We start from the raw sequence: 15,000 nt of genomic DNA, 5'->3' as shown, positions 1-15,000 counted from the left end.
ATAAAACAACAATTCAAAATAGAGCAAATGGATAAAGAACGTGTCCATGACAGAGGCAGCAGATAAATGAAAGGATTGCTTCTCCCTTTCAGAGTTGACTTCAGTAACTTCAGATGTTGTTTTTAAAAGCGACGAGATACATAAAAGCGTTTAAAGAGTCTGTGTAGTTTGTGTTTATATACAAAATAATTCAAAATAGTCCAGAAGCGTCCCCTTAGGTGTTATATTAGGAATAGTTAGCCACAGATGTCTGTATGGGATGTGTAAATAAGTAATGTTTCGTGACGCCACGAACAGACAGATTTCAAAAGACAACGTTTTGCTCTTTTTAGACTTGGATGTTTTGAGTTATGAAATTTACAGTGTGTTTTTATAGTACAGTTACAGACATGAACTTAAGTTTAAGCTTGATATCATGCTTTTTGCGGTCAATCTTGTAGCATCTATAATGGCACAACGTTTCTAGATCTAATTGATTTTATGGTTTCCTCAATTACAGTTGAGCGAGGTAAACATTTCATACAGTTACTAAACAACTTGTAAAGGTGAAACTGATGTGCAAGTCTCTTTCGATAATGAAATTGACCTTTTAACGGTCTCCAACACTCATGATGTACCTCCATTGATTCCTCTGTTTCCTCCCATAGAATCTTGCTGAGATCCAGACCTATCTCAACATCCTGCAGCAGATCAACCAGACTATTCCCCTCATGGCAAACATGTCTGTCTCAGAGGTAGGGTGACTTTGTGCCTCGCAGCACCTCAGGGCCCGCGCTGACTCTGTTGGTGTCACATAGAATAATAATTGGGTGGCAGTGGTGCCAGGGAAACTAGTGGAGTGCTCTTAATGTGCCCTGAGTGATCAGTCTCCTTGTGAAATGACATCCTTTATCTTCCTGTATCACACTTCGTCTTTGGTCATGAACAGCAGGGGTTCAGGCACAGTGTTCTTTTCTTTAAAGTGTACTTTTTGAATCCTGTTTTTTTGGGATGTTTTATTTTTTATGTTTCCCTTAGCAAACACCACTAATAAGCATTTAATCACTGAGTTAATATCTCTAAATGTGATAATGGATTGTGTCACTTGGAGAAAAGCTATCTAATTCAATCTCCCTTGACATTTTCTTGGTTTTAAAGGACAAACAAAACCATTAAAATGTGTAATAGCTTTAGAAGGCACATTAAAAGGGGACTCAAGTTTTATTACTGAAAATTTACATTTCAGTGCAAGAAGCCATAAAATTGAGTTTGCGTTGTCCATTTAGCCTGCATTAGCAGTGCAATGTAATGACACTTGCACTTTCATTAGCTGGTTGGTACAGCATCACACTGAATGAAACAGACATGTCTAGAAAAGATGCAAATAGAAAACAGAGCAGAGAGGAAATACATACATTTATTTTTTAATTCTTTTATGTATAAATGCATTCTGGTATGGAGAACTAAGAGTGTCACTATAATATACAAATAAAACCAGTTTATAAAAATGTGTCTATTTAAAGTTACTTATATAAACTGTTTAAAAAGTTAATGTCTAATAGTATTTGCTAATCAATTCAATAATAATAATTCTATAATAATAATTCAAAAAATTATGATTCTCATGAAACCTGTCAGGAAAATGTCCTGGTCATATTTAACAAGTATAATATAATATATAAGATATTTAACATTGCATACTGCATAACATATTTAAAAAGCTGGAAATTATACTTTGCATAAAGAAAATTAAGCTTATATTTAGGACAGTTTTTTTTACCATTTACCCCCCAAAATGTTTGCAATGATGATTCTTATTACCGTAATACATCATTATATTTATTTTATTTGTATTTTTATTTTATTAAAGTGATGAGCTGTATAAATACTAAACAATTTATATAATATATATTTTTCTCATTGCGTGTAATGAGAATTGGGAAGTAAAATGCAAAAACTCTTAATGGCCCTAAAAATAGGCTGTCTTTAATATTATGCAAATATACAGTACATATATATATATATATATATATATATATATATATATATATATATATATATATATATATATATATATTCTTTATGGGTTCTTGTGATTTTGGAGTAATACAGGGCCAGGACATTTTCTTGACTTGCTTAGTGAGACTCTATTGGAGTCCGTTGGACTGTTTACATGTGGTAGCAACCAATGAATTTCCGACTGGATTTTAAGACATGTTCTGGCAAATAGATAAAGAATTGGCAATTGTTTTTTTTTTTTACTTTTACGTAATTTCAATGTTTAAAAAATTATTACATTTAATAATAATAATAATAATATTGCATTTTATAATTTTGTTACATTTAACTACAAATTAAATATATAATTTGAAATATTGTATGTCTATTCATTGTTCAAATTTGAAAATGTATTTATTTACATTTTTATTTTTTAAATAAAAAACAAAAATGTGATTACATTTTGAGTAGCTCTCCCAGTCTTTCATTCTAGATGTATTCTCTTAATAAAGCCTCTCTTTAGGGCATGTTTGACCTTCAGAGTAGTTGAAAGGTGTATATTAAGGACATAAGTCAAAACGATACATATTTGACCTCAATGTGATCAGATTACAAATGATCTTTGATCATTACTACACTCAGAAGGGTCTCTCTCTTTCTCTTTCTTCAGGAGCAGGAGAGATTGATTGCCCAGAGGTGTGTGCCTGCCCTGAGGAGTCAGCTGGAGGAGTATAAGAGTGCCATCTGCCAGCTACAGGCACAAAAACAGCGTTTGCAGACAGAGGTGGGTTTCCACAACAGTGGGCGAGAAAGATTGATGCAAAATAAAAAGAAATACTATGTTGAATTATATTTTCAAGGACATTAAGATTTTTTACATAGTGACATTACTTTACGCTTATTGTACTCCCCGATTCTCATTAACACTATGTGAAAAAAAACATCAGTAATGTTAAAATGTATTCAAGTTTCTATGTTAAAAAAAAAGACATTTCAATTGCAAAGTATTTATACATCATTGTAGTACTTTCCTGAAAAAAACACACAAAAAACTTGTACAACAGCATTGTTTTACTGCATCATAGTAAAATAATAAAACTGTTACAGTAATGAGAATCATAATTGTAAACAAGGGGAATAGTAAAATGTCTGGGCATGTTACAGTAATGAGAACTGGTTAAAGTGAGCTTAAGTGTCCTGCATGCAAAGAATCTTAATGGTCTTAAATATAGGCTTCATTTTATATTTTTATATATATATTTTTATATATAGATTTTCATATTATTCTTATTATAATCATCATCATCATCTTCATTATTATTGATTTGGGGTTAAATATGTCCATTTAACCATTGACAGGTTTTGTGAGAATCCCCTAATCTATCATTTTTTTTTTTCATTTTTCATTAGTATTCACAATCCCTATTGAGACATACACTTACTTATATCTTCTACATTCATTGCTTTACTAAACATTTTTGAACAAAACTGTCTAACTGATCACTCCATTACATTTGAGAGTAGATGTGGGGTTTCCATTGAGCATAACTGAGCTTTAATGCATCTGTTTGTTTTAGACATCAGTGTTGGAACAGACTATCAAAACCACACAGGAGAGCTATGACGATGAGATCCAGCTGCACAACGAACAGATCGAGACTCTCAGGAAGGAGATTGAAGAGGCCGAGAGGTCACTCGAGAAGTACACCAACGAGTGTCGACAGCTGGCCATATACCAGACCTCACTGGAAAACGAACTCGAGAGATACAAGCGGATCATTGAGAACGAAGATAACAGGTGAGAGGATCTCAAAGGCTGTAGCATACTACCATACTGCTCTTACTATATCTGCAATATATAGTATGCGTACTATGCACAGTATGAATTTTCTAAATGCATAGAAAACCAGGATCGTATATCTCATTTAAACTTGTTTTAAATAGTGGGACAGAGATGCGGCGCAACCATAATAATTGTGTAGTACATTTACTGTATGTATTACAGTAATGGGAATCTAATGACAATTATCATTGACATTATAGAATAATGGAAATGACTGCCACAATGCAAAAAAAACTGAAAACACTTTATATTAATGTTCCCTTGGTTAAAGGTTTATAAAGTTATAGAGTTAATTAATCATGTCATTTACAAATGCATTATTAAAAATGTACATGTAGTTATAAAAACATGCGTACAAGGAAGACTATCATGAAATACTTGCCAAATAGTGAACATTTTAACTTGCTTAATAAAAACACTAATTCACACTTGTATTAATCAAAAACATAAAATGCCATAATTCATGATTGATGTCACATTGCAGAAAAAGTAGACTACTATATTGAGATTAAAAGGAGGAATTATTCAATTTTGATAGTTTGCTTTAAATATGTGTTATAAAGCATTTATAACACGCTAGGAAACAATAGCCCTCTATTTGGCAGGTATTTCACATATGTTGCATATACATGATTTATAATGCATTTGTAAATGAATTATTAGTCAATAATAAACCCTTAACATAGGAAACATTAACGAAAAGTGTTCCCAAAAAACTGTATTTTCTTTAAACATGGTTAATATGTATATGTGAAATATATATTTCTTATTCCCATCTCTTGATTTTGGGGTGAAAGATAGTGAGAGTGACTGTTTGTAACTGGTTTAGGACAGGCTAGTTGCCACACAGTGGCAGTAAAACCACATTTGTGTCTTACTCATAAGCCCAGCTTTCTTTTTAGAAGCAAGTAACTATTGCATTTATTCTGTTTATCCTGTTATCTACCCAGGATTAGAAAAGTACATATATTAAAGTACAGTGGATTATTCAGTAATCCACTTTCCTGAAAAATATTTGTATATTTCATATTATTTTGTCTTGGACACCTTCTGAAATGTTTAATATTGCTGTAAAGTGTCCAGGTGATGTGTATTACATTTTAATTTTGATTTAGTTTCTTTCTCTCACTGTCACAGATTGAATTCAGCGATAATTGGCACACCCATCACCCTGTTTACCACCAATTATAAATGCACCCATAGTCCAACCATGAGCAGAAAAGGAAAAGGTGAGAGTCTTGTGGTAGCGGGTTGGGGGTTTTAGCGTTATGTAACATGACTGCATCATTGTGATAGTCTTAACATGCAACAAATCAGAAGCCAGCAGCTGCTGACCAGAACAAAGATTTCCGCCCTCTCAGCTGTCAATCAAGCCCACTCCCTGTCTGTGTCTCTCGCGCTCTCCTTCTCAGCCGAGCTGAATCTAGAAACGCTGTTCAACTGCTTCCCAGATCCTTTGATTGGCCCTGTTAACAATGATAAATGACGATGACCTTTATGTGTGTGCTCATAGTACCACATTGAGCGGTGTGAAGCACTTGAGTAACTGCTGTTTGTACAGAGCCACAAAACATTTCTTGAGAGGAAAACAAAACAGTCTAGGTTGTGCTTTGTCCATGTGCTTGTACGTTTGATGGTTTGGTGTGGAATCATTCCTACTATGCAGTACATTTTCACATTTTGTTAAGATATTTTATACTATATATATTAAATTAAATAACTTTTAAGATGGAAACCATATTAGATATTCGCAGGGGCAGACTGGCCATCAGGAGAATCGGGACTTTTTCCGGTGTACCGACAATGAAATGGGGCCGAATGGGCCGTGATAAGCTGATTTGGGCCACCGCGTTATGCAGAATGAGCCACAAAATGGTGCCACGATATGCCGCAGGGGTCAGCGATATGCAGAAAAGGACAGCGACATCCCCTGCTCAACAAATTTTGGGCCAGTTTCTATGTTAAATCCCAGGCCAATTTCTTTTCCCAGTCCGCCCCTGGTTATTCGTTGTATCACAATGTCAAAAGTGATCATAGGAGTTAATAATTTCACAACTTTGTTTTGAGTGGATGCTTTAATTTTTGTCCCTGGGAGTTATTCAATAACTTCTAAAAATGAAAAGCTGGCAATTTATTAAGAAAAAGGATGTTCGGTCAGACTTTATATTTGGTGTCTTTAACTGCTATGTACTAATATCAAACTACATACAATCCAATGTACTGTAATTATTGTGTAACTTTCAGAAGATCCACATTTGTTGCTACTGATGTTGAGGTACTAGTAGGTTAATGGGTAGGGTTAGAGTTTAAAGGGTATATGTTGGGGTAGGGTTAGGTTTAGGAGTTAGGTTACAGAATGGTACTACAGGTGTAATTAATTGCAGGTACTTTTCAATGTAAGTACAATGCAACAACACATATGTACATAATAAGAACAGTGTATCAAATGCTTAAGTACATAGTAGTCCAAATGTTCTAACAAAACACAATTTCTTCAGAATATTGTTGTATTGGTAGTAAATTTATCGGGTTCCCTTATGTCTTTAATATCACTTGCCCTCCTGTTAGTCTTTTGTAATATCTCTTTACCTTTTATCTTTAAAAAAATGTAATTCCTGAATGACATCCTCATCCAGGAATTGATGTCATTTAAAAATTTTGAAATATCCCATACATAAATATGATATTCTGGATAGCCATATCTCTCTCTCTCTCTCTCTCTCTCTCTCTCTCTCTATCTATCTATATATCATATACTGTATGAAAATGACATTTTTTGTAATTTGAAATATTATGCTTTATATACTTCATATGCAATATTTTACTTTTTCATATCAGTGAAAATAAAATATGATAATATATTTCATATATGCATTTTATATACAGTATATTGCCATGTATCAGATTTCTTTATGGGTATGGGAAAAATATCAAAGTGAACATAAGCTCAGCACCCTCATGTAAACTAACTTTCAATCCCTCACTGAGCAATGGCTAACTTTAGTTTATAATTTCCATCATGTTATGTTTCAACTTGTTAATGTTCTTGCCATTGTGCAAAAATGTAAGTAACAATTAATTACGTTAACTAAAGGCCAGTGTCCAGTTGCAAGAAATCCCTTAAGATACTGAATAAAACCCCTTAGAGACAATACCCTTACAGTTATAACTAAGGGTTTTTTAGTTCATTCTTAGGCCCAGAAACATACAGTTTGCAATACCATTCTAGTATGCAACCCGTTAAACCTACCTACTTTTGCTTATTTGTTGCTGGGACAAGTAGGGGGAGCCTATTCCAGCTTCCTCGGGCCAAAGGCAGTCACAGGTGGCCAGTCCATCACAGGGCTTACATGCATACTAATTTATTAAAAGTTACAGAGTTAAGAAGGTACTTTTAAGAATTACACCTGAATTACACCCAAGATTGGCTCTTTAAAACCATGTTTTATATCTGCTTTTGTAGATATTACCCAAGCTATCCAAGATATCACCAACGTAAAGCCTCGTCAGAAGAACTTGTCTAAGAACGTGTTTAAAAAGAAGGAGATCACTTCCAAAGGGCCACTAGAAGGTGGACTGAAGGAGAGGGCTGCTGAGGAGTTCGAGGAGGAGGAGAAAGTACGGGTCATAGAGGAGCAAGGTGCAAGAAAAGAGGAGCATAGTCCTCGAGAGGATGTGCCCGATGGTGCCCAGATCAGCAAGGCCTTTGACACACTCTGTAAACTCATACAAGACCGCATGAGGAGGGTTAAGAGACCAGAGCCCATCGCTGACTTCTTCACCAAAGGGCGCTACGTACTGGTAATGGGTGACTCTAACTACTTGGACCCCTGCTTTTTATCTACCACTCCTTCCGCCAGTCACGTCTTCGTTTCATTCCGAGATGGCATGATGCCCTATAATCCTCATTGGAGCAGTACGCCCTCACCTCCCCACAGTCCCCCATCTGGACCAATGCCCCTAACCCCTTCCTCACCTTCAGATGATCCAGAACCAGGAAATGGAAAAGAGTATGGAAATAGTGATAGGGAAAGGTCCAAAAATGGAGAGCCTCATCCAAAGGCCAAAGAACCACAACCAAGCCCTAGTCCACCATCAGGTCCTCATGACGACAAGGGTCCCAGCCCTGCTCCAGGCCCCAGGCAGCCATCACCCCAACGTGGCAGCAAGAGCAAGGCCTCAGAGGATCCCAACAACTTCCGAGGGCCTCCACCCATGCCATCACACAGTTCCATCCCACCTGACTCAATGAGCTATGAGAAGGTAGAAGTAGTGGAGTCTGTGGAGAAGCTCTCATCTGACAAAAGAGTGAAGGGCTATGAAGAGACAACTACAGTGGTTGAGACCATGATCGAGAAGACCAGCAGAAAGAAACACACTGATAGATCTTCTTGAGCAGCACCTGCCACGAAGCAGTTATGCATGTTTTAGCATTCCTGCCTTGGACCTGCTCTAGTTTTGCCTTCTGCCTGCCATTGATGAGATTCCTAGAGCACCATTGCCTTTGGCCTTTACTGTTTGAAAACTTGGGAAGCCAATAAAGAAAATCCCCATCTTCCCCCTCACACAAGTAGATATTTTGACAAAATTCTAAACATATAGTGCCAGTTTTATTTGGAGTCACACAGCTACTTCAATTGGCGTTATCACCCTCTATCGCCCTTTCTTTTCAGGTCAAACTACAGCAAATCTTCAGATTTATTTTCTATAATTTTGTTCAATTAGGATTACAGCATTGCCCACTAGTCTTGATGTGTATTATTTGCATCACAATTAAAGATTATACAAATCTTAACCTTTGTTGTCTATTTAGTCACTGAACTCAATGCACTGTCAATTACCCATGATGTAAGAATGATGTGAAAAGTGGTGGTGTTGGTGGGGGCGTAGGAAAATATAGAAGCTTTGCACATTAATATTAATTGCATATTGTTCACCCAGTAGCCTAATTGCTGAAAGGGAGACTTTGGTGACAAGGCAACAGCCAAAGTAGAGTTGCTGCTTATTGCTTTTGCATTGTAGAGGCAACAGTTTGACAGAGTCTTCCACATCGGATTGCCAACTTTTTGCCACACGTATGCAAGCTGCTTGGACATTTTTAGTACTTCAGTACAGGACAGGGTCCCCTTTGAGTGTTTCATTCGACAGTTTCCTTTCAACAGTTGGCAACCCTACTTCCACTTGGTCCCTACTTCTAAGTTGTTTTGCAGCCATTTACCTTTTTTGTCTGCAGTGTGTTCAAGTAAACACTTACATGAGATGATAAATACATTTTTTTTATCATCTCATGTAAGTTTTATTGTTTTATTGTTTAATTTGTTTTATTGCTCTTAAGGCGGGTCACACACACACATGACTAGCCAAGTACTACTTTCTTTATCTTGGTAGCCCCCATATTATCTGACACTTTCGCACGCAAAATAATAAATTAATCACGGGTGTCAAATGTGCATTTGAATAGATATTTCTACAAAGGCATTGGTAACCAAATACCTTTACTTTTATGTGATGCTGCATCCACACCCATAGGTGTCAGTATAGTCAAAGAACACTGTAATGGTTTTTAGGAAAATTTATTTGAGACAGTGAAACATAAATTAAAAATGACTTAGTGCATCTTTAAATACATTGAGTCGTAGAAGAAAAAGTGAAGACTCAACCTTAACTCTGCTATGGTTTGTTGTTAATACAGTAGTCTTGCAGAGGTTATCATATTCGGTTTCTGCAGTCAGCCTTTTTCTCTCCAGTCTTCGGTTTCAGGCTGCTTCTCTGTGTGAGTCAGTTGCAACATGAAAGTCATCTATTTATCATGAAAGTGGCTTTGCAGATGACCTCTGCATAATCTACTCTCTCAGGTCCAGAGAGAGAGAGAAAATACACTGAAATATCACATTCATATTTCAAAGGAGGCCTTGGACTGAAGTACAATGCCCTGTTTTTGTCTATATTCTTCATATCAATATATAATGGATAGTATAAACTCTAAATTTTGATTGGATGAGCCGCATTAGAAGCCTAATGAAAATCAATATATTACTTAATAATAATAACTGGAATAATTATTCTGATGACAAACATGACTAAATATTGAACATTGGTGGTTTCAGCTTGTTGCGGTTGCCACCATTTTATAAGCTCCACTTGTGGGATGATGCTTTACTATAAAACAGATAGTTTCGACTCTAAATTCTGACTAAAATTAGCAACATTCAAAGCTGTTGTAAATGCTGATTAACACGCCTATGATGGCACATTCAATGGCAATTGTAAATGGCCTACAGATAGGCTAATGATCAATATCACCTGCCAGAAAAATTGTTTATTCTTTTAATAATTAGTAATTATTTTAATATTTATTTAACAATGGGGTCTTTTATCATATTGCTGTGGCCACTGTTTTTTTTAAACGCAATAAGCCATTTAGGTTTTACCTCTGTTAAGATGGTTTACCCTGTTTAACATAATTTACTCATGGTAAAATAAATGTGTGCACAACCTCTCTAGGCTCTGTCATGCAAAGTGTGCCTGAAACTTAATTAAAATGGTGAAAATTAAATAATAGTTCAGAATTTCAACCCTTCATGCCAACTGGGTTACAAAAGGGAAATATAAATACCAATTTTTGCCTCAGCAGTCTCTATGAACTATACAAGTTATATTAAATAATAGTCTTTATCATGGTAATTAGACACCTGAAAGAAGTTTAATAAATGTCTTAACTCACTTAAGTGTTTTACAAACAGCTAAACAGATTTATCATATATATTTAATGCTATGAAATTTGCTTCATTTGGCCATAAGCAGTAGAATGACGCTCCATCTGTTCATTTGATAAAAATGAATCTTATCACCAAAACACACACACACACACACACACACACACACACACACACACACAAATAACACTACTCTGTTTATATATATATATATATATATATATATATATGAAGAAAATCACTGCTCTGTTTATATATATATATATATATATATATATATATATATATGAAGAAAAATCACTGCTCTGTTTGCAAGATACTAAACTTTACGGAGAGTTACACAAAATGGTATACAGTCACAAACTGCAGTAGAGGTGAGGGACAGCAGGGTAAGCAAGAACATAAAGTATAGATATATTTTGTTTATATACTGTACATTTCTGTAAAGAGTACAAAAAGGAACACAGAAAGCATGATGTAATATTTTGGTGGGACATACAGTGGCCCCAAAAAGTATTTAAACACTCAAGTCACACTTGATGCAACAAAATATCATAGTGTCATCTCACAACTACCTTCACTGTTACGAGCCATTTTATAAATTTTTTTATCTTTCTTCAAAGACTTTTATATTTGTTCAAATCAACATTCGAGTTTTGTGGGACCTGCCTACCACCCCTGGAGTTCGCTAGTTCGAATCCCAGAGCGTGATGAGTGACTCCAGCCAGGTCTCCTAAGCAACCAAATTGGCCCAGTTGCTAGGGAGGGTAGAGTCACATGGGGTAACCTCCTCGTGGTCACTATAATGTTGTTTGTTCTCAGAGGGGCGCGTGGTGAGTTGAGTTTGGATGACGCGGTGGATGGCGTGAAGCCTCCACACGCGCTGTGTCTCCGTGGCAACACGCTCAACAAGCCACCCTAAACAGTCACCCTAAATATTGATGATGCAATATTGCCTTTTGTTTCACCTATCTCTGACTAGCAACAGCAAGTAGCAAATTATGATTAATGGCTGTAACGTAAACTAAAGACTTTTAGCTATTTAAAAATAAAGAAACAATTCCTTCGGTTTCAACATGAAATATGTCAACACAAGAAAATAAAACAGTGCTCATCACGTCATTTTATTGGGTCTTTAAAACAGACTGCAAATAAATAATGCAATGACATTCACACGTTTCAAAGTGTGGCTTAACCCTTTACATAAGTAGGGTCTCAATTCCCCTGAATGTCACACAGAATTAGTTATTTTCGTGCATAAAACATTATGTTCATAAAAGCCAAGGACCGCAAGAACAGAAAAGGCGCAGTCACATTTAACTTTGCATGGATGACGAAGGCGTGGGCTGATGCTGAGAGTGTGAAATCGAATTGCCATCCAGCCTCTTTTTAATGCTGCACTTTGTACTCTGAAAAAGTGAAAAGTTGAAAAGAAACTCTCCACTAAAATGATATCCTTGTCCATTTTATATGTAGCTGTGTACGAAGAACCGCCCACAAAGAGGTCACTAACAAATCAAGCAACTTCCTATAAGTCAACACAGTGAATTCACCTGTGAAAGTTTACCAAACTTGATGCCACTGCAAGTCTATAGCGTGAAATTCACTTTTGCCTGGATTCCCATTGAGATGACTGGGGTGGCTGTGGCTCAGGTGGTAGAGCGGGTTGTCCACTAATCGCAGGGTGGTTCGATCAAGGTGGTTTGATTCCCGGCCCACACGACTCCACATGCGAAGTGTCCTTGGGCAAGACACTGAACCCCAAGTTGCTCCCAATGGCAGGCTAGTGCCTTGCATGGCAGCTCTGCCATCATTGGTGTGAGAATGTGTGTGAATGGGTGAATGAGACGCAGTGTAAATCGCTTTGAATACCGCTAAGGTTAAAAAGATGCTATATAAGTGCAGACCATTTATTTCATACACGGAATTTCACCATACGAAGTTAAATGTGACTGCAGCTGAAAGCAGAAAAATCTATTATATGGCTTGTCTCATCCCACACTCGAGAGTAGGCGATTAGTTTAGAATTCAAAAGATAGCCTATCCACTCTGATCACTGTCAGCACGAAAAATCGGAAAGAGCATAACAATGAGGAAGTAGTCATTGCAAGGCAGCATATTGGATTATCTAGTATACATATTGTTTTTGGTTAAGTAAAACGCAAGAGCATGAGAGCGTCAATCATTTTTCTTCACCGGTGAAACGGTATAGATAAACATCAGAGGGTATGTGTGTGTGTGTACACTGTTATCACTGAATTTCTGTAATCATTTTAATGTCTGTAATTTAAAATAAAGACATAATTTGGTTGAAAATTATGTCAGAGCAGCTGTTTCCATAAACTGTATAGCGAGTGTGTCTCTCTCTGTGTTGGCAGAATCTCACGAAAGCAGAATTAATATCTGGGAGCTTGTGATATTGCTGTCAAGACACAAATATGTGATGCTACGCTCCTGGGCACTTCATACGTAGCTGTCAAATATTTGTGACAGCCAATGAAGCGGACAAACATCCAAATAATTTTTGGGGTCACTGTATCACTGAGGGAATACACTTTAATTTAAGTGGCTCACATTAGACATTGATGAAAATAATCACAGAAAAAAAAAATATATCAAAGCAGAGAGAGAATGGATAAGGATTATACGCTAATACAGAGTGTAGAGAGAGGCCAGGTATCATGCAAATGGCTAGTTGTTTTTACTCAGAATGCTTTTCAAGCTTCTCTCTACTGCCTCATCTAACTCTTCTTCCAGCTCTTCCTTTTTAGACATGGCCAGTTTGGAGTGGTAGTCCCTCACTACCTGGTCTATGTAAGGGGCACTTTGAGTTCCGTGCAGCATGAGGGTCCACTCCTTTAGCATGCCGTTCTGCAGGGTCTCTCCCTGGAAGCCCACCTCCAGCAGCCAGGTTCCTCGAGGGTCCTCGCCCCACGTATGGGTGGTCATGAAGGGCCATTTGTCGAAGCCCACCTTGGCGTCGTCGTCCCGGGGTCTGCGGCTCAGCAGGATGGACTTGGTTCCCATGGGCGATGTCATGTTGATGTTGAGGTCTCCGCGGCGACTGGAATTGACAGTGATGACGGCCTGTACGTGCTCCAGATAGCGCACAAAGTTGTCCTTTCCTTGGCAGGCATCAGTCATGATGGTCAACACCAATTTATTGCCTGACTGAATTTTACTGCGCAAAGAAAGAGAGAAAGAGAGATATTATACATTTTGCTTTAGGGTTGTTACAATACCTTAAAGACCTCATGACTGTTAGCTTTGAGATAGTCTACATTGAAAATCTGTCATTTTAAACTCGAAAGAAAAAGAAAGTTTGAACAGAAAATAGCAAAAACATTGCTTGACAAATCATTAGGGCTTTTCACATGTTCTCAAGAATAATCTGCTGGGGAAGGAATTCAGACACTGTCGATATAAAGACGCGATATAAAGACGCACATAGAGTGAAAATATGAGCAATTAATCTGGAAAATAACCAAACCATCCTATCTGTGAGATCTAAGAGGTATGTGTTGATTTTTATATTTGTTTACAGATATATATTTCGAGGTTTTGTGTTTATAGGCCCTATTTAAAATGTCATTTTATCACTGTATTTACCTGATTTTCCCTGATGTTTTAACTTCTATTCAAGTCTGCACACATTTTGGCAAACTTTTTCTTTTCATTGATTTTGCTGCTCTAAATAAACATTTACACATATGTGGGAGAAACAACTTGAGGGGTCCAATCAAAATTGCATACTGTCATTAAAGCAAAAGTGGGACATTAGTAAATACTAAGAAATTCTGAAATTCGTTTTAAATTGAATTGTTCATAAAATTGTCATTTAAAACAAGTTGTCATTCAGCATGTCATCTAATTGTTATGTTGATACAAACTTGAAAAATATTAAATATAAACATTACCACAAATTGTCTTTTGAATCCCACTGTATTTGCTAGCATTCTCCTAAAATTTGTAGAAGATTAAAACTTACAGTTTCTTTCTTTTGGAAAATCAGACCAAATTCTAGATAACTCTTCTTGCAATACACAGATTTTTGTCCAATCAAATGCTTCATAGAATGAGAATGTCCAGCCCATAATACTAATAATTAGCATGTTGTGATGTTAATCTTACAGAGTGGAGCATGAACATTTCAATTCCGATGATGTTTACTGTATGATGATTACTAAAATTATTATAATCTTGGCAGAGCCAAATGAATAATTAATATTAGTACCCTAAATACTACAGAAGTTGCCATATTTGCATTAATACCACTTGAAGAATACTGTGGCACCACCAGTATTTTGAGGCTTGAATACCGTGACATGTAACCAGAGATGGGACCAAGTCACACATGTGCAAGTCTCAAGTAAGTCTCAAGTCTTAACCTTCAAGTCTCAAGTAAGTCCCAAGTATTTTTTTCTTGGGCAAGTCAAGTCAAGTCAAGTCACAGGCTATGTCAAG

At 36.5% G+C, this 15,000-nt stretch overlaps 2 protein-coding genes across 2 annotated transcripts in view; one reads left to right on the top strand and one right to left on the bottom strand.

The window, feature by feature from the left end:
• Window positions 1-8,580, top strand: part of LOC127661032 (filensin-like) — a 17,233-nt gene extending 8,653 nt beyond the window's left edge. Inside the window, exons 4-8 of the mRNA XM_052151578.1 lie at window positions 648-734; window positions 2,648-2,761; window positions 3,555-3,775; window positions 4,958-5,049; window positions 7,284-8,580. Coding sequence (XP_052007538.1) covers window positions 648-734; window positions 2,648-2,761; window positions 3,555-3,775; window positions 4,958-5,049; window positions 7,284-8,215 — 1,446 coding nt within the window. The 3' untranslated portion in view covers window positions 8,216-8,580. The remainder of the gene's footprint in view (window positions 1-647; window positions 735-2,647; window positions 2,762-3,554; window positions 3,776-4,957; window positions 5,050-7,283) is intronic.
• Window positions 8,581-10,776: 2,196 nt separating this feature from the next.
• pcsk2 (proprotein convertase subtilisin/kexin type 2) overlaps window positions 10,777-15,000 on the bottom strand; it is a 114,357-nt gene continuing 110,133 nt past the window's right edge. The window contains exon 12 of the mRNA XM_052151637.1: window positions 10,777-13,717. Within this exon, the coding sequence (XP_052007597.1) occupies window positions 13,228-13,717 (490 nt within the window). The 3' untranslated portion in view covers window positions 10,777-13,227. The remainder of the gene's footprint in view (window positions 13,718-15,000) is intronic.

Source organism: Xyrauchen texanus, chromosome 20 (genome assembly GCF_025860055.1).
Source record: "Xyrauchen texanus isolate HMW12.3.18 chromosome 20, RBS_HiC_50CHRs, whole genome shotgun sequence".
NCBI classification, from domain to species: Eukaryota; Metazoa; Chordata; class Actinopteri; order Cypriniformes; family Catostomidae; genus Xyrauchen; species Xyrauchen texanus.
The sequence above is the reverse complement of the archived record's forward strand: the minus strand, read 5'-3'. Positions and strand labels throughout refer to the sequence as shown.